The sequence below is a fragment of the Ahaetulla prasina genome, chromosome 16 (assembly GCF_028640845.1).
Source record: "Ahaetulla prasina isolate Xishuangbanna chromosome 16, ASM2864084v1, whole genome shotgun sequence".
Taxonomy (NCBI): Eukaryota; Metazoa; Chordata; class Lepidosauria; order Squamata; family Colubridae; genus Ahaetulla; species Ahaetulla prasina.
In genome coordinates this window covers 1,871,167-1,891,235 of record NC_080554.1, presented here as the reverse complement: position 1 = coordinate 1,891,235, position 20,069 = coordinate 1,871,167, and the positions used below count along the sequence as shown (strand labels likewise).

At 44.2% G+C, this 20,069-nt stretch overlaps 1 protein-coding gene across 1 annotated transcript; it reads right to left on the bottom strand.

Moving 5' to 3' along the window:
* Positions 1-3,615: 3,615 nt before the first annotated feature.
* PRDM12 (PR/SET domain 12) lies at positions 3,616-20,069 on the bottom strand. Its single transcript, XM_058159555.1, has 5 exons — positions 19,802-20,069; positions 13,914-14,113; positions 9,817-9,972; positions 5,583-5,694; positions 3,616-4,255 (listed from the first exon to the last, which is right to left on the bottom strand). The coding sequence occupies exons 1-5, from the start codon at positions 20,067-20,069 to the stop codon at positions 3,873-3,875; spliced, it is 1,119 nt and encodes a 372-aa protein (XP_058015538.1). The 3' UTR covers positions 3,616-3,872.

The window sequence follows — 20,069 nt, the reverse complement described above, 5'->3', positions numbered from 1 at the left end:
TATGTAGTTATTTTATGTTGATGCTTGTGTATACTGTTGTGACTAAATAAATAAATAAATAAAATAAATGAAATAAAAGATTGGATTTGTCTGAGATGGTATATATAGGGTTCTCCTGTTGGAGCAGGGGGTGGGGGGGCTGGACTAGAAGACCTCCAAAGTCCCTTCCAGCTCTATTCTGATTCATCTCTTAAGTCATCGAGACTTCCCGCGATTGCAACGGCTGCGTTTTGCGCGCACAGCCCACCCACCCACCCACACAGAGGGGTGTGCGCGCAACCCCCAAAACTTTAACCTTAGACCAGGGGTCTCCAACCTTGGCCACTTTAAGACTTGTGGACTTCAACTTCAGCAAAGCTGGCTGATGAACTCTGGGAATTGAAGTCCACAAGTCTTAAAGTGGCCAAGGTTGGAGACCCCTGCCTTAGACCGTATGACCTCAACCCCATCCCTAAGAGGGGCTTGCATAAGTGCCCTTGCATGCCTACCGCCCCTGTCCTACTGCCCCCATTTATTCATATCCATTTCATGTATTCATAATCATGTTTATACTTTTAGCTGTAATCTTATATATGCGTGACAAAATAAATAAAATAAAATAATAAGAAAGAAACTTTCTCTTGGGGTTAGCAGAGCCCAGGAGAAGGCTCTGCGCCTATTTTAAAAGCGGTGCTCTGTCGCCCTCTAGTGCCGATTTAGAGGATATGCTTTATTTCCCCAAGTCTGCTGTTAAAAGTACATTTTATTTATTTATTTATTTATTTATTTATTTAATCATATTTATATACCGCCCTATCTCCCGAGGGACTCAGGGCGGTTTACAGGCACTAAAAACAGATAAATAGAATATAAATACAATATAAAACATTTAAAAAACTTATTCTAAAGCCCGTCCAATTAAAAATAGAAATAAAACCCAATTTAAAACCCAAAATTTAAAATCTAGCTCAGTCCTGCACAATTAAATAAGTATGTTTTAAGCCCGCGGCGGAATTAAGCAGGTAAGTGAAAGAGTTAAGGGAGTTTTGCCCCATTTTATGACCTTCCTCGCCACAGTTGTTAAGTGAATCCCGCCAGTTGTTAGGTTAGTAACACAGTTGTTAAGTGAATGTAGCTTGTCAGAAGTTTGCAAAAAAAGATCACATGACCTCATAAATATGAAGCAGTTGCCGAGCATCTCAGTTTTGATCACTAGGGTTATAAGTGTGAAAAAGAATCATAAAGTCACTTTTTTCATTGCCTTTATAATTTTGAATGTCACTGAACAAATTGTTGTTAAGTGTACCCAGTTCCACTTTCCGTCCTTTGAAAGAGTCCATCCAGGACGGGGGCGGGGGGGACGCTTCTCTACATTGGCAAATTTGAATTTCCTAAATTTATAGATTCATGGAATCAGAGAATTGGAAGGTTTTGTGAAGAAAAGGAAACCAACGGTGACAGAGTTCACACACTTCTCTACATCAAATTATATTATGAGGCACATGCTGGCTGAGGAATTCTGGGAATCGAAGTCCACACATGCCATCTGGTGAATTTTGGGAGTTAAAAGTTACTGAGGCTGAGAAACATTTCAGCAAATTGTAAAACTGATCTGTGAAAGGAGTGTAAGCTTTTCTTAAAAATCAAAGAAAAATCAACAAATGGAACAAAGAGGACTAGAAACTTGAAATCACCAGTTCCCTTATCCCCAGAACACAGCGGTTATAAGCTATCCGTCCTAAAAAAGCTTTTCATTTCATGTCATATTTTGTTCATGCTTTTATTATTATTCTTGATTTAGAATACGAGAGCATGAGCGATACAAAGATATATTTATATATATATATTTATGTATTTACAGCTGTGTACATCATACAATTATCATATAATTGATATTAAAGTGTTGGGTTTTGTTTGTTTTTTCTTTTGTTTTACATGATCTTTATCTACAAGGTTAAAGTGACCATTGTGTATAACAACTCAAGACAATTTATCCTTATCAGGAGAGATTTTTTCCGAAGCAGCAGCCGGGGACTTTTGCGTTTCTTAAAAATGTCTATTTTACAAAAAAATAAAATAAAATAGAAAGTTCATTTCTGAATCCCATTTTAGGTCCGTAATGGGAATTAGACAAAGAAGCTGTTTCTTCTGTATGTAGAAGATGGAAGTCAGTACCAAGCATTTGCAAAACTTTTGATTTGACAAAAGACAGAAATTGCACAATTATTATTATTTTTTCCTGGGGAAACCTAAAAAAGTTGCAATCCCAGCATACAAAGCTGAGTAGGATCCTTTCCTAAAACAATGTCTTTGTTTTTATTTCACATCTTTTTTTTTTCCTTTAAATTTTAAACATGAGTGGGCCCCTGTTTTGTTTTTTTTATCCATCAGACAAACTTACACCAGGGAGAGAGGCAGAAAAAAATTGTGCAACCGGTTAAAACTATTTTTAAAAGGAGACAGCCATTTGCAAAGACTTTCGATTGAGTTGACCTAAATTAAATGCAGTGCAGAGGTGCAGCCATCTTGACTGGGATGGGAAGCTAAGCAGGATTCAGCCCGCTTAGTAGTTGGAGGGGACTGGAGTGGAAGAAAGGAAGTTGGTTTTATTTATTTGTTTAAAAATCTCTTTTGAACTGTGGCCCAGCAAGAGAAGGAAGTCTTCAGAGCAGGCCTCGTGTTTTGGGGCATGGGAATATAACACCCCTGCCAAGTAGGCTGATGTTATCTGCAGGTAGTCCTCGATTTACGACCATAATTGGGACCGGCCGTTAAGCAAATTGCATGTCATGAAGCAAATCCGGCTTGCTGCCCTGATTTTGCTGGTCGGAAGACAGCTGTGACCGTCGTAAAAAGTGAGCCGGTGGCGAAGCGCCTGGGATGGTTATCAGACACGTCGATGGACATAAGTGCGAGGACTGGTCGTAAGAGACTTTATTCAGTGCTGCTGTAACTTTGAATGATGGCTAAATGAACGTTCATGAGTGGAGGGCTACCTTAGTCCCACGTTGCAAATGGGAGAAGAGAAAGTCTCCCCCTTGTGGCTGAAATGGGAAATGAGCAACGATGGGAGGATTTACAAGCTGCCCAAAATCCAGAATTTTCCTCAAATTAATTGTTTCTTTCTGGGAAATGATCTCTAGACTCGGGCAAGGAGCATCAGCCCTGTGATATATTCTAGATTGCAACCCCATTGGTTTAGGGGTCTTTCTTTCTTTTTCTCTTTCTTTTTTTCTCTTTTTTTATTTATTAAATTTCTATGCTCCCATCTCCCTTACAAGATATTCTGGGCAGTTTACCATTTTTTTACTTCCTTCTTTCTTTCTTTCTTTCTTTCTTTCTTTCTTTCTTTCTTTCTTTCTTTCTTTCCTTCCTTCCTTCCTTCCTTCCTTCCTTTCCCTCTCGCCTCTGGAAAGCCTGAGTGGAGAAACTGCTGGGCCACAATTTGCCATTCCCCCTTTCTCTCCTCTTTTGACGTCCCGTTTCTACCACAACTTGCTTCCCCCGACAGCTGCACGTCCCCCAACCGGAGGGGGGGGTTTGAAAAACCTCCTTCCTTCATCCTCTCCCACCCCCCAAAAAAACCGATCCAAATCCTCCCCCCCTCCCCCGAATTAAAAAGTCTCTTTTGGAAAAACAAAAAACAAAAAACAGACCAGACTCCTTCCCTCGCCTGGCTGCCCACAAGAAAACTGCTGAAAAACCGGATCTTCTCCCGATATTCTGCACCGTTATGTCCGCGTCGCTTTGCCGGAACAAAGCCGAGATGGCTGTACAGTAACTCAGACTTTGTGTGTCCAACGGGGGGCAAGCCAAGGTCACCGGGGGGACCACACCATGGGGCCACAGAGACAAGTCACCCCCATTGTGCAGCGTGGGCTTCCCCCCGGCCTTCACAGCACCATGGTGGGGATGTGGTGTCCAAGAGCCGTGGGATGCGCCACGGGCAAGGCGGGCGAGTGCGGTTGCAAGGCCCCGTTGGGAGGACGGTGGCGGGCGCTTTTCTGGTGCGCCCGGAGGCCGGCCAGCTGCGAGTAGGCGCTTTGGCAGACTTGGCACTTGTAAGGCCGCTCTCCGGTGTGCAGGCGGACGTGGTTGCGCAAGGTGGAGGACTGGCTGAAGCGGCGGTTGCAGAAGCGGCAGATGAAGGGCTTGTCCAGGGTGTGGATCCGCATGTGGGAACGCAGGTTGCTGCGGGAGTTGAAGCCGCGGTGGCAGATGACGCAGCGCATGCGGCCCACCGTGTTGACCCCGCCTTCGACCAGGTGGAAGTCCTCTGGGGTGGGGGGAGAAAGGAAGGAAGGAAGGAAGGAAGGAAGAGGAGGAATAAGAAGGACCTTTCTACCGATGGGGGTTTGGGGGAGGTCGCCGCTGCTGTGCCCATGATGCCACGAGAGCCCTGGGCTCTCTTGGAAATCAAGAATGCTCCTCAGAAACCGAGAGATTAGATTTGGCCATTGGGAGAAGTCTGGAGGTGTCTATCCATCCACTCCTCTCTCCCTCTCTCTCTCTCTCCATCCATACCGCTCTGTCTGTCTGTCTGCCTGTCTGTCTATCTATCTATTATCTACCTAACATATATCCAAATCTATCTCTAATTATCTAATATATATCTAATTATCTAATATTTATCTATCTACTGTATATCTATCTATATCTCTAATTATATATCTAATATCTATCATCTAACATCTATCAGTCTGTGTCTGTCTGTCTATCTCTAATTATCTATCTAACATCTATCTCTAATTATCTAATATGTATCTATCTAATCTATTACTTATCTATCTAATATCTACTGTATATCTATCTATATCTCTAATTATCTAATATCTATCTATCTATCATCTGACATCTATCAGTCTGTCTGTCTGTTTGTCTATCTCTAATTATCCAACATCTATCTCTAATTATCTATCTATCTAACTATCTATCTATCTATCTATCTATCTATCTATCTATCTATCTATCTAATACCTAACATATCTATCTATATCTATCTCTAATTATCTAATATTTATCTAATTATCTAATATCTATTATCTAATATCTATCTACCATATATATATCTATATCTATCTCTAATTATTTAATGACTATCTATCTTCTATCATCTAACATCTATCAGTCTCTCTGTGTGTGTCTGTCTATCTTCCATCCATATCTATCTATCTATCTATCTATCTATCTATCTATCTATCTATCTATCTATCTATCTATCTATCTATCCTGTCCATTTCATCTCTCTCTCTCCCTCCAAATCGTCTATCTTATCGATTTATCTGCCTGACCTTCCATCTCATCTATCTTCTGCTGGAGAAGTCTCCAAGACTAATCATGAGAGGACCTGGGTTATCCCTACAACCCTCAGCTCCTTTGCATCCATCATCTACAGGACTGTAGTTTGTCTCTATCATCAAAGCCTTAAGTACGAGGGATGCCGAGGGCGTCATTGGTGCTATATTGGCGTGCTGATGTCATGACAGATGGGATGTCCTGGACGCCTAGGAAGGCGTCAAACCAAGCGGTCAAGCAAGAGTCTTCCAGGCGATATGACCCAGGAAGATCTTGCCAACGCCAAAAGACTCTAGCCATCTCCTCACCGTGTTTGTTCTTCTTTTGTTCCTCTTCGAGTCCCAGGACACCAGGAATCCCCAAAAAGGTGTTGTGAGAATTTCCATACCAAACCAGCAATTCTTGATCTGGTGGGATCATCTGGAGAGAGAGGAGAGTAGACAGAATAGGGTTGACTCTGTTGGTCCTTTCCTAAGAACGTGCGATGGAGACCAGTTGCATCGTTCAAGAGAAAACCTCCCCCAACCTTGAACCATGACCGCCCAAACCGATAAAAACTTCGCGGTGCTGCCCTCAACCGTGTTACTAGCTGAAGAACTGCGACGGTTCCCTTAACAACGGTGGCAAGGAAGGCCGTAGAATGGGCCAAAACGCACTTAACAAATGTTTCACGTAGCGGCATAAATTTTGGGCTCAATCGTGGTCGTAAGTCAAGGCCTACCTACAGTATAGCCACTGTTTCGATCCTCTAAGGCAGTGATGGCGAACCGTCGCGTGCCAAAATCTGGGGGAGCACGGGGGAGTGTGGAGGCCCTCCCCGGAGGCCGGAAACAGCCCGTTTCTGACTTCCAGAAGGCCCAAAAATCAGCTACCTGGCGCGCATACATGCTGGGGCTGAGCTAGGGCAACGCTCATGTGCCCACAGATATGGCTTCGCGTGCCACCTGTGGCACACGGGCCATAGTTTCGCCATCATGGCTCTAAGGACACCTACTGAAAAAAGCAAGATCAAAATCGCAGCCGGCGTGTGGTTTCCTCCTTCCCGTTTAAACCTTTTGATGATAATTATATCTTTAAAAAATTAGCCAAAGGCAGCTAGGGGGCACCTGGGAAGCCAGCCGTCGCTGCGATTCCCGCTCGGCCCTTCGAAAGCACCTACGGCTTAAAAAAAAATAAAAAATAAAAATTAGGACCGCAAATGCCGAGCTGATTAATTAAATCAGTTTCGAACGTTTAGCTCTAATGAAGCGGGTTGCTTGTAAGGAGGGAAGTATTTATTTTGTGGGTTCGAAAACCATCCCGAGCATTAAATGGGATTTAATTTTTCACGCTGCAGAGAAGTACTGTACTTTTGGGAGGAAAGGGTAGGGGGGGCTGTTTCTGTTAATTGGTTTTTAATACAGGTGTTTACATGAGCTGCAGGCAGCAAGCCACAATGTGTGAGGAGTGTGTGTGTGTGTTTGTGGAGGGTTTGCGTGTGGAAATGACAAACACCGCAACTTCTAATAGGGGTCAAATCCTTCCTGTGATTTTACACCTATTAGAAGCAAATATCTCTACTGTAATTGTCAGGAGTTAGATGGCAACAATTTCTTTTCTTTTCTTTTTTAAAAAGAGGATTTTTGCTGATGGCTTAAGGTCCTGACAGCTTCACCTGTCTGCCCTCTGTCCTATTTTCTTGTTTGCTCTCTTTGACAGCGTCGCACCGCTGTCATTATCTCCCTTTTTTTGTGTGTGGGTTGCCAAAGAAATAAGCCGCCAGCCGCCATCAACAAGCATTTGAAAACCTCTAAAAAAGAAAAGAGAAGGGGGGAAAAAAGAGATAGATAGATAGATAGACTTGGGTGGGTGTTTCCCCCCCCCACCTCCTTCCGAAGAGTCTTGAGTGAGAATCTTAACTGTTATTTTTCCCATTAGGTAGTCCAACCTGAGCCATAAAAGAAACGCGCCACCCCGTAATAACAGTACTTAGTTCATGCGCGGCGCGGAATCACATAGATTGAGGACGCGCGAGGAGGCGCCACAAACATCGCAACCTGTTAGTGGGTGGGCGCGTCGCTCTTTTGCGTGGCCGGGAATTTTAGCATTTTTCAAGCTGCAAAAGCTCAGAGCCATTAAGGTTGTTAAATCGATCAACGGAGGCTTTAAAGTGCCGTTCTCAAAAGCTAGGCTCACAACGAGCAGAGGGAAATTATGACGCCCAGAGATCATGGGGTTGTTGTTGTTTTTTTCCGTAAACTTCCTTCCTTTTTTTTTTTAAAAAGAGGATTTTTGCTGATGGCTTAAGGTCCTGACAGCTTCACCTGTCTGCCCTCTGTCCTATTTTCTTGTTTGCTCTCTTTGACAGCGTCGCACCGCTGTCATTATCTCCCTTTTTTTGTGTGTGGGTTGCCAAAGAAATAAGCCGCCAGCCGCCATCAACAAGCATTTGAAAACCTCTAAAAAAGAAAAGAGAAGGGGGGAAAAAAGAGATAGATAGATAGATAGACTTGGGTGGGTGTTTCCCCCCCCCACCTCCTTCCGAAGAGTCTTGAGTGAGAATCTTAACTGTTATTTTTCCCATTAGGTAGTCCAACCTGAGCCATAAAAGAAACGCGCCACCCCGTAATAACAGTACTTAGTTCATGCGCGGCGCGGAATCACATAGATTGAGGACGCGCGAGGAGGCGCCACAAACATCGCAACCTGTTAGTGGGTGGGCGCGTCGCTCTTTTGCGTGGCCGGGAATTTTAGCATTTTTCAAGCTGCAAAAGCTCAGAGCCATTAAGGTTGTTAAATCGATCAACGGAGGCTTTAAAGTGCCGTTCTCAAAAGCTAGGCTCACAACGAGCAGAGGGAAATTATGACGCCCAGAGATCATGGGGTTGTTGTTGTTTTTTTCCGTAAACTTCCTTCCTTTTTTTTTTTTTTTAAAACGGCAAATTGTCGCTTAGCAAAGCAAACTTGGATGTGGGCTTGCTTGCTTTGCTTCTTCAGCCCGAACTCAAGTTTAAAAACACGCCTTTCGAAACGGTTTAAAAACCCCAGCCTTTTTGGGGAGGGGGATGTAGCCAAAAGAGGCTCTTTTAGAACAGGGGTCTCCAACCTTGGCCGCTTTGTGGACTTCAACTCCCAGAATTCCCCAGCCAGCTTTGTCTTAAAGCGGCCAAGGTTGGGAGACCCCTGTTTTAGGATGAGAAATTAACGGCATATGAAAGAAAATGAAGCTATTTTCTGTAAATGCAGGTAGCCCTCCTTGACTTAGAGCCATAACCGGGACTGGAAATTTTATGGTATGCCATCGTGGTGGAAAGTCCAGTTGGAGCCGGTTTTCTGACAACCTTTACGGCGGTTGTTAAGCAAATCGCGTGGTGTTAAGTGAAACATGATGTCATTAAGCAAGTTGCCCAGGGATGTGTTCCTTTCAACCTTATGATTCTATAAGTACATCTATGAATATATGAGTCTATGGTTATATGAGTATATTATTATGAAACGGTGATATTAAAGGGTTGTGAAAATATTTACAGACCCCTCGCATCCTGGACATAAACTGTTTCAACTCCTACCCTCAAAACGACATTATAGAGCACTGCACACCAGAACAACTAGACACAAGGAGAGTTTTTTCCCAAACGCCATCACTCTGCTAAACAAATAATTCCCTCCACACTGTCAAATTAGTTACTAAATCTGCACTACTATTAATCTTCTCATCATTCCCATCACCCATCTCCTCCCACTTATGACTGTATGACTGTAACCTTGCTTGTATCCTTACGATTTATATTGACTGTTTCCTAATATGATTTGATTGCTTATTTGTACCCTATGATTATCATTATGATTCTTGACGAATGTATCTTTTTATGTACACTGGGAGCATATGCACCAAAGACAAATTCCTTGTGTGTCCAATCACGCTTGGCCAATAAAGAATTCCATTCTATTCTATATTATAGTTCTATGAATCTAAGTTCTATGATTCTATAAGTCCATGGATCTATGGTTCTATCATTCTATCATCTTCTTTTAACGACCCCATAATCCCTTGCGGCAGGGGCGGCTTTCAAAACCCATCGCTACCGGTTCGCTTGTGGCCACAGGCTGGTGGGTGGAGCCTCCTACTTCCACCTCTACCGGTTTGCCCGAACCGGGGCGAACCGGGAGCAACCCACCACTGCCTTGCGTGGTGGAGCCTGGGCAACTGAATGGAGCTAGCATAGTGTTTTAATGGCCAGATGCCCTTCCTGTCACCAATACGGAGTTTTGTTCAGCAGATATATTCTCAGTGTGCCCAAATATCTGCCTCAACCCAGGATCGAACTCACAGCCTCCTGATTGTGAGGCGAGAGCTCCCCCTCTAGGCCACCGCAGCACTCTGTGGTTCTATTATTCTATGTTACTATGATATTGTAGTTCTATGAATCTACGGTTCTGGAGCTCTACGGGTCTATGAAAATAAAAATGAAATAAAAGAAAATACAGACAGAGATGAGGTGGTCAACTCCCTGCAGTCAGTATCCGAGAACCTCCCTTCATTTGGGCTGCCCCATTTCATACCTCGATGGCTTTGTAGAAGATGCTATTCCCGATCTGGACCACTTCCAAATTTTGTTCCTGTTCGTTGCGGGCACATTTGATGTAGGTCATCCAACTGCGATGATCTTCTTGGCTCGCGTCAATGAAGTATCGAACTGTCCCATCTTCGTTGAAGACCTGAGGTTAAGAAAACCCAACGATTAATCCTGGTTGGTTGCTGTTGTTTTTTAAAAAGAAATCTTCAATAGATAATACTTTATTGAGTAGCCATTAGAGCAGTGTTTCTCTCCCTTGGCAATTTAAGACAGGTGGACTTCAACTCCCAGAATTCCCCAGCCAGCCTGAGGAATTATGGGGAATAATGCAGAGTTTCTTTCTACTGCTGACGTGATTCTTAAAATGGTTTGATCCAATGGCTCCTTATCTCAATTTCAAATTATGTCCTTACCCCCATATAAAAAAATCCCACACCGCCTCATTTTATGCAAAGAGCCCAGGCTGAATCCAGGACTCACAAATGAGCAATGGCAAGTAACTGCATTGTTCCCAGAATACATCCAGATTATCTCCAGTTCATATTGATATAAAGAGAATTAAGTTGCTGGACATGAGTAGATGGTGTATCAGATTATGAAAAAACACTGCAGAAAATAGATGGAAATGACTTTGTTTAAAGACCAAAAAGGGGCTTTAAAAATCTCTCAGGAGCTTCTAAGAATCCATGCCTAGATATCCTGATTAGCCTGGTTTAGAATAAAGGAAAATCTTATTCATTGTTTCAAGTGAGCAGAGCAGTGATTAAATTTTCTTTGCTGTGTGAGCCACACAAGAATAATTTGGGGTATCTTCTAATTTAGGAATATCTCTCTCTCTCTCTCTCTCTCTCTCTCTCTCTCTCTCTCAATTGGAAAACTTGCAGAGAGCAAAAAGAAAGATAAGGAAGCTTGCAAAAAGGGAAGAAAACATGTAAGGAGAAATAAAGAAAAAGAAAACTCACAAAGAGGAAAAAGAAAAGTGGTCATTGGCTAAGAGGAAAAGAGAAGAAAACTCGGGAAGGAAGGAAGGAAGGAAGGAAGGAAGGAGAAGAAAGAAAGAAAGAAAGAAAGAAAGAAAGAAAGAAAGAAAGAAAGAAAGAAAGAAAGAAAGGAGAAGAAAACTCACAAAGAGGAAAAAGAAAGAAGATAATTAGAATAGAATAGAATAGAATAGAATAGAATAGAATAGAATAGAATAGAATAGAATAGAATTTTATTGGCCAAGTGTGGTTGGACACACAAGGAATTTGTCTTGGTGCATATGCTCTCAGTGTACATAAAAGAAAAGATACGTTCATCAAGGTACAACATTTACAACACAATTGATGATCAATATATCAATATAAATCATAAGGATTGCCAGCAACAAGTTATAGTCATACAGTCATAAGTGGAAAGAGATTGGTGATGGGAACTATGAAACGATTAATAGTAGTGCAGATTCAGTAAATAGTCTGACAGTGTTGAGGGAATTATTTGTTTAGCAGAGTGATGGCCTTCGGGAAAAAACTGTTCTTGCGTCTAGTTGTTCTGGTGTGCAGTGCTCTATAGCGTCGTTTTGAGGGTAGGAGTTGAAACAGTTTATGTCCAGGATGCGAGGGATTAGCTAAGAAGAAAAGAGAAGAAAACTCATGAAGGAAGGAAAAGGAAGGAAGGAAGGAGAATGAGAGAAGGAAGGAAGGAAGGTCACAAGAGGAAAAAGAAAGAAGATAATTGGCTAAGAAAAAAAGAGAAGGAAACTCATGAAGGAAGGAAAAGGAAGGAAGGAAGGAAAATGAGAGAAGGAAGGAAGGAAGGTCGCAAGAGGAAAAAGAAAGAAGATAATTGGTTAAGAAGAAAAGAGAAGAAAACTCATGAAGGAAGGAAAAGGAAGGAAGGAAGGAGAATGAGAGAAGGAAGGAAGCTGCAGAATATCCTACGTGGGCTTTGCAAAAAAAAAAAAAAAAGGCTGCCTCGGAAGAATTCAAGCGCGCGAGAGGGAAGAAATGTCTTCAGTTTCACACTTTGCCAATCAAACAGGAAACATCCAGAAAATAGGCTTATGCCCTCTTTCAAATCAAATCGCACACGAAAAGCCCTCCGTCGCACATGATGATGCATTCGTGAAAAAATTACTTTTTAAAAAAAAAAAAAAAATGGAACTCGCCAAGGCTGGTTACTTGCAAAAGTAGGGAAAGCTTTTTTTTTGGGGGGGGGGAAAGAGGGGAGGAAAAAACAGCAACTGCAAAAAAATACATACAAATTTAAATTCCTGTATTTATAGGTGTGCATCTCCCACCCAATAGATAAAGAATGAACTGAAGTGCGAGGCAGGAAAGAAAAAAAAAACCTTGAGCCTAATAGGCAGCTTCCTTTATTCCCTGGGTTGAATAGCTGTCATTTGCCTTCATTTATGGAGTTTTGAATAAAGAAAAAATTAGAAAGGCACCATTATGCCTCTAATGGCAGCTTAAAACACACATTCAGCTCCGTTTTTCTCAAGGCAGGTAACAAAAATTTCATTCAAGCCGGGCTGGTTTTAACCTTGGTTTCTTTTTAGCCGGCTTGGCTTCCTGAATTCAGCCTCTTTTTCCTAGCTTAAGGGTTCGCAACCTAACATTAATATTTATCGTTGAGGATTTTACCTGTTTTCGGGCAGGAGCGCAGAAGGAGCCACCCGTAAATAACCAAAGCTGCCCAAAGTTACTTTGTAAAGGTAAAGGTTCCTCTCGCACATACGTGCTAGTCGTTCCTGACTCTAGGGGGTGCTGCTCATCTCCGTTTCAAAGCAGAAGAGCCAGTGCTGTCCGAAGACGTCCCCGTGGTTATGTGGCCGGCATGACTCAACGCCAAAGGCGCACGGAACGCTGTGACCTTCCCACCAAAGGTGGTCCCTGTTTTTCTACTCGCATTTTTAAAGTGCTTTCGAACTGCTAGGTTGGCAGAAGCTGGGACGAGTCACGGGAGCTCACCCCATTACGTGGCGCTAGGGATTCGAACCGCCGAACTGCCGACCTTATGGTCAACAAGCTCAGCGTCTTAGCCACTGAGCCACCACATCCCACTCTGTGGCAATAGGGATGGCCAATAAATTTTACAAACATACAGGCTGGGGTTCTGAAAACCTGCCCAACACCAAAGTAACCAAGTTTAAAACTAACCAGGATTAGCATGTCGTGAGAAAGGGGCGAGCCAACCCTCTCCTGAGCAGGTTAAAGGTGAATTACAGATAGTCCTTGACTTACTAACAACCACGGAGGCCGAACTTTCTTTGGCTAATCGACATGGTTGTTCAAATGGGTTGTGTCCATTTTACGACCACTTTGGCCTCAGTTGTTAAGTGGGGAAGTCGTGCAGTTGGGGATGTGAGTCACACGGTTGTTAAGTGGATCGGCCGTCCGCCTTGACTTTGCTCGTCAGGAGGTCGCGAAAGGGGATCATCACGTAACTTGAACACGACAATGCAACAGACGTAAGTACATGCCAGTTGCCAAGCATGTCAATGGTGATCACGTGATCACACAGGGATGCTAGGGCGGTTGTGAGAAAAAAACGGTCATAATTCACTTTTTTTCCCCCCCCAACGGTTTTGTAACTTCGAACGGTCACTAAACAAGTCGAGTCGAGGACTGCCTATAGGCAGAGGTGGGTTTCAGCAGGTTCTGACCAGTTCTGGAGAACCGATAGCGGAATTTTTGAGTAATTTGGGGAACCGGTAGTAAAAATTCTGACTGGCTCTGCCCCCATCTATTCTCTGCCTCCCGAGTCCCAGCTGATCGGGAGGAAATGAGGATTTTACAGTATCCTTCCCTTGGATTGGGGTGGGAATGGAGATTTTACAGTATCCTTCCCCTGGAGTGGGGTGGGAATGGAGATTTTACAGTATCCTTCCCTTGGATTGGGGTGGGAATGGAGATTTTACGGTATCCTTCCCCTGCCACGCCCACCAAGCCACACCCACCAAGCCACGCCACGCCCACCAAGCCACACTCACAGAACCGGTAGTAAAAAAAAATCGAAACCCACCACTGCCTCTAGGCTGGGTGTGTCACTGGAAGCCCCCAACCCGTGAGCCTTCTTTGCGCGCGCAGAGTCTGCCTTTACCTCCCACATGAGACTGTTGTTCTTGCACAGGTCCACGTGTTCGGGGGAGATGATCCGGCCCGTAAAAGGTCCCATCTCCGTGCCGGCTTTGATCCAAGTTTTGGAGAAGATGCCCAGTCCTTCCCCAGGGATAGAGCTCTGGGCGATGATGACCTCCGAAGGCAGGACGAGGCTGGAGAGCTTCTGGACTTCTGCAAACAAGAGAATCAGTAAGAGAGGGAGAGATTAAACACACCGGAATAACAGAAAGGGGCCTTCGAGATCTTCTAGTCCAACCCCCTCATCAAGCAGGAGTCCCTATCCCATTCCGGACCAAAACAAAAAACAAAACCAACGCTCACAAAAGTGCAAGTCACATCACAAAATTGCCCTCCCTCCTCTGGGTTTAATTGACACACTTTTATCCTGGTTTCTCCGCAACCAGGTTTTGCCGAATTAACCATCATTACCTAGATTTGCCCATTGTACGAAGAAGCTGGCCTGGCTTCACCCCTGCATTAACGAACCAATCCCAGTTTGCACCCTGACCTACAACCTAAACTAGGGGGCGTCAAACTCAAGGCCCGTGGGCAGGATCCGGCCCGTGGGGTCCTTAGATCTGGCCCGCGGGGGCCACCCTGGAAATAGCGAAGGACCGACTTGCAAGTGCGGTGCCTCCAGCAGCCTTCGCTGGCAGAGGGCTGCAGGAGAATCCCCCCACCAGCCCCGCCCGGGCCACCACAGGTGCCCCCTGCCTACACCAATGATGCCCACCCCAGCAATGCCCCTCAGCCCCCCCCCCCCGCCAGGTCAAACATAATCCTGATGAGGCCCTCAATGAAATGACATTTGACATCCCTAATCTAAACCATCATTTCCCAATTGTGGGGGAAGGCGAACAAGCCACAACCTCATTTGGCACCCGCCGATGAAACCCTGATTGCTAAAATTGCGCAGGGCAGCTGCACCTTCAGTAATGCACGCAAACCCACCCACCCCGACAACGACAATAAGAAAAAGGCATTTTAGTCAGCTTAATCCTCCATCGAAATACTAGAAATTATATTAGTTTAGGGGAGCAATGGGGATCGTCTGGGAATTAGCTTCTTGGCAACAACATGACACAAACTGGGAAATGCAGTTGTTTGTTTGGTTGTTTTTAAAGATTTGGGGACTCCTAAAACCTTCCAGATGCATTTTGGATGCAGACAACTTGCACAAGGAGGAGAGGCTTGTGTTAATGAGTTAATGGTCAAGAAGGTTCGGTGGATGTGAATTTGCCCATAAAACCTCCATCAGTTATTCTCACCCTCTTCCTAATCACTCTGCTTGGTTCCAGTTTTTTTTAAAATGTTGATCAGTTTATTTATTGATCTATTTACCGCCTGTAAGCCGCTCAGAGTACCTTTATAGGTGAAAGGTGCAGCAAATAAATTTAATCAATAAAATAAAACAAAACTGGTGTGTTTGCGGACTAGCAAGGTTCTCCTTGCACCTTTCTTGGTTAAATTGTAGATGCGAACACCTTGGGCAATCAGTCAATCAATCAATCCTTTTTACAGTTCTATTTTCCCAGAGAAAATTAAATGCAAACAGAGTTAAGACAGGGATTGGAGAGAAACATTTGCAAATATCTTTCGGAAAGCTCAAGTCACCTTAAAGTTGCTATTAACAAAAACAGGCTGGCGAAGAATTGAAGCCGAGCACCGTCGGTTATGATGTCATTAAGCAAGTTGGCCGGGCATTTGTCCAGGATGGTCTGAGAGTTCTGGGTTGGGCTAGAAGACCTTCAAGGTTCCTTCCAACCCTATGGTTCTATGGTACTCTAGTTCTATGAATCTATGATTACATGATCCTATATTATTATGAAACTGTAATATTACAGTTGTATGAACCTATTCTATGATTCTATCAGATAATATAGAGAAATTTAGCATCACAGCCTCTTAGGAATCAGGTGGAGAAAGCTATAGAGGTAAGACGCGGTAGACGCTTGGAATGGAAAACCGATTTCATGGCAGTTTTATTATTAGGGTCAGTGGCCCCGTCCGCCAGATGTTCAGACTGGGTTTGGCATTTTTGTCCAGCTACCGAGTCTTTCCCGATGACCTGGGACAAGATTCTATCAGATAATATAGAGAAATTTAGCATCACAGCCTCTTAGGAATCAGGTGGAGAAAGCTATTGAGGTAAGACGCGGTAGACGCTTGGAATGGAAAACCGATTTCATGGCAGTTTTATTATTAGGGTCAGCGGCCCCGTCCGCCAGATGTTCAGACTGGGTTTGGCATTTTTGTCCAGCTACCGAGTCTTTCCCGATGACCTGGGACAAGCAGATGCGGATGTTTGATGGGGTTGCAAATATAGTCGCGGGGTGTAAGCCGTTGCTGATAAAGCTGCCTTTGGCAATTGACCGATGGGGATTTTGTCAATGCCGACGGTGTTCAAGAGATGCTCCAGATGTTTTTGGGATTGCACCCAAGGTGCCTATGACTAATGGTACTTTATTATCAAAGTTATTTGCCGCCTATGTCACAGTTCCCGGCAACTCTGAGCGACCTAATCAATCAATCAATCAATCCAGTCAATCAAAAAATTAGTTTGCAAACCATCCATCAGCCATTGTCTCTTGTATAGTAAGGATCGTGCACAGAAACACATACATCCACACACTCTCTTCCCCACAATTGCAAAGTGCAAACACACACCCCGCCACTATCAAAATTAATTTAATTTATTCATTCTCCCAAAGCCCCAAGTGTTTGTTTTTAAATGTTCGCCTCTGATTTTCGGGTATCGGAACACCAGCCATAAGGAGCTAGTCTGTTTTACACCAATAATAATTGGCGTAATAATTGGCCAATAATAATTGGTTGGAAGTCAATTATTGGGGTATATCAAGACCTCCTTCTTTTTGAAACCACCCTGAAAAATACACTTATATATAGTGTTAAAAAAAAAGTATAAATTTCAAGGATATACTAAATATCTTTCCATCATGGCAGACTCGGTGCTAAAATAATTATACGCCCTACAGCATCCTCTTTTGCAAATGGCACATGATTTGTGTTGCGTGCCCATGTTGGAAGTAAGGGTGCCATGCACAATACAGGACACACTTGTTGTGAAGTTATGGCCAAGTCACGCACCCAGCCCGAAACGACACACGCTCCAGGTGGGTTTTCTCTGACTGAGATCTGAAAAATGTGAGCGGTCAAATGGACAAAATTTGCACGAGGGAATCTAACGTTTGAGACGCATGGGGTGTCAATCATCAGACGTCGAATTTGAGATCTCCTTGTTTGCTCCTATAGGGTCTTTTTCTCCAAATGCATCTATCCAACTCCAAAAAAAAAAAAAAAAGGATTTTAAATTAGTGTCCATTTTTTTCTTTTCTTTTTTTTGCACACACCGAAATTTTCTGTCTCCACTGTTCGCCCTTTTTACCTCTCTGTGGGCTTTCTAAGAGAGAGCTAAACACCCCCCACCCTTGCTGAAAAGCAAATACACCCACACTGTATTTGAAGCTAAAGAAACAAACCAGGCAACACCCAACTCCATGTGTGCGGGGCTTCTGCAAGATTGAAACCTGTGGCATCCTTAAGATTAATTTTTTCCCCTCTATTCATTCTCTCTCTCTCTCTTTTTCTTTCTCTCTCCCTCTTTTTGCCTCTTTTCCACTCTCTCTCTCCCTCCCCCCTCTCTTTCTCTCTCTCTCTCTCTCTCTTTCTCTCTCTCTCTTTTTGTCTCTTTTCCTCTCTCTCTCTCTCTTCCTCCCTCTCTCTCTTTCTCTCTCCTTCTCTTTTTGCCTCTGTCTCTCTCTCTCTCTCTCTCCATCCCTCCCGCTCTCTCTCTCTTTGACACCTGGGGCTCTGCACCAGTTCATTTTGCCACCCCTCTTCCCAGGAAAAGTGGAACAAGGAACCGGACTTTAAAAATAAGACAACCGCAACAAGGCTACCTTGTTAAGATGGCTCAAGAAAGAACTTGGGAGGGAGAGAGGGAGAGAAGGAGGGAGAGAGAGAGAGAGAGAGAGAGAGAGAGAGAGAGAGAGAGAGAGAGAGAGAGAGAGAGAGAGAGATGGAAAATCTTTAAAAAGCGAAGAGTGTGAGGTTAAATGGTGCCACAGCATTGCATAAAGCAATTTGTCACGCTGTTTAAAGTGATCCGCATTCATTCAAGACCCTTAGAAGGAAAATGGCTAATTCTAAATTCATTAGCCTTTAGAGAATGCTGTCGGCCAATACTGGGGAGAACTGAATGGCTTAAGAAACTTGTTTTAAAAGGCGCAGGAATTTCTGGCGACAAAATGGGAAAGATTAGCGGGGCGACATCTTTTCAAAGGAGACAGAATGGAGTTTTCACGGTAGATTAAGAAAGGAACAGTAATCTTTTGGGGTGAGGCGGGGCGGGGTGGACAAAGACCAGGGAATCCCAAATGCCAATAGGGAAAGAGAATTTTGCTCGTCCGGGAGTTTGATGAATGAAGAGTAAGGACTTGAGACAGGTTAAAGAAAAGAAAAATGGTCCCAGCAACTTTTAAAAAGTTTCTCAGTTTAAGTGGGAACGCGCTCCCCCACCCACCCACCCCTTTAAGGTCAGGCTCAAGTTAACTAAATGAATTTAAAACCTTTTTTTGAAATCAGTCAACTGCTATTACACGCCTAATAAGCCTTTAAATGCCCAGGGCTTTTGCAAAAGAAAAAAAAAATGAAGGCAGGAAGAGACATCGAAGGGAAAACTTGAGTGGGAAAAGCCATAAAAAGGAGGATTATTATGAGGGTTATTATTTATTTATTGAAACCTTTGGGACAAAAGCACCTCGCAATCTGAGCTTAATCAGGTTAGAAGTGGCAGAAAGGAAAGATCTTGAAGAGGGGATACAAAAAAAAAAAAAAGAGAGGGAGGAAAAGTTTTGGTCAGTGTTAAACACAGTCAGGATAGAGTGAAGCTTCAGCCATTAAACAGAAGCTAAAGAATTAAGACGAAATTTGTGCTGCTTCTTTTTTATATATAAAAAATAAACACTTTTGCTGAGAGGATCCGGTAGATCAGAAGTTGCTGCTCCGGATTTGATCGGGGAGGGGAAGGAGAGAGAGAGAGAGAAAGGCAGGATTCACGCAAGAATGGCTTCAAATGGCTTCATTCCTGTGTCAAGTGGTTGTGTGAATTAGGCTTTTATGTAAACTAAACCATGATGGAGTTGGTGGGGCATTGTGCAGTCTGTATTTTGGATGGTTTTCCGGGAGGGAGGAGGGCGGATTCAGGATTTCAAGGTTGTGTGAACTTCGTTTGGTAGCCCCAACGCGGGTCTGGTGTGGCTTGGGGAAGGCGGTGGCGATTTCAACGTTAGGTTTTAATTTTAATTCTTTTAAGTCGTCTCTTTTAAACTTGGCATACCCGCATGCATGATTTGTGGCAAATCCTGGACCTCTAAAACACCCAGATGCGCACACAGACTAAGAACAGGACATACACGTGTAGAGAAATGCGGATACACACAACCCGGGTCTCTAGTACAATTCAGAGGAGGAGGGCATTGGGGCCACGAAAAATCTCCTAAAAAATGACAAATGTGTCCCTGCTCGTCTTCCTGAGTCGAAAGAACCCCTCGCCGGAGGTCTTTCTCACGACGCGAGGGTCCAAACCGGGCGAAGCGCACACGTGTCCGACCCCGGTCCTTAGCCCTCTCCCAGGCGTTTCCTCTCCGAAGGCGAAGGAGGAGAGAGACGCGGGCTTCCAGAATCCTGCAGCTCTCCTTTACACGCGTCAGCCACCTCCACCTCCCCCGCCAACCCGTTCCTGCGAAGGCTCAGAGCATTCACACGTACAAAGTCTAGTTCTCCCCCCAGCGTCCCCCCCTCCCTCAAAAAAACCCACCACGGTTGGAAAAGAGAGGGAAAACTCACCTCCGGAAAAGGACTGAGCCAGGACCTCCGCCGTGAAGGCCGTTTTGGGGTTCCCGTGGCCGCCGCTAACGCCACCCCCGGCCGCCGCCGGCGGCCCGACCCCAGCTCCGCTCTTCTCCTCCAGCAGCTGCTCCCCCAGCACGTTCCTCCAGCGGCCGTAGAGAAAGCTGTGCAGGATATCCGACGTGATCACTTCGGCCAAGGAGAGGCTGGGGGGCTTCAGAGACCCTTTCAGGACCAGCGCTTCGGCCGGCAGCACGGAGCCCAT

What these genes read in the sequence shown, in the direction of transcription:
- PRDM12 (XM_058159555.1), bottom strand. Translation starts at nt 20,069, where the DNA reads ATGGGCTCCGTGCTGCCGGCCGAAGCGCTGGTCCTGAAAGGGTCTCTG. An exon ending in TCTTCTACAAAGCCATCGAG is followed by an intron (nt 5,695 to 9,816) that starts GTATGAAATGGG and finishes CTCTCTCTCCAG; the next exon opens with ATGATCCCACCAGATCAAGA. An exon ending in ACAAAAGAAGAACAAACACG is followed by an intron (nt 4,256 to 5,582) that starts GTGAGGAGATGG and finishes CCCCCACCCCAG; the next exon opens with AGGACTTCCACCTGGTCGAA.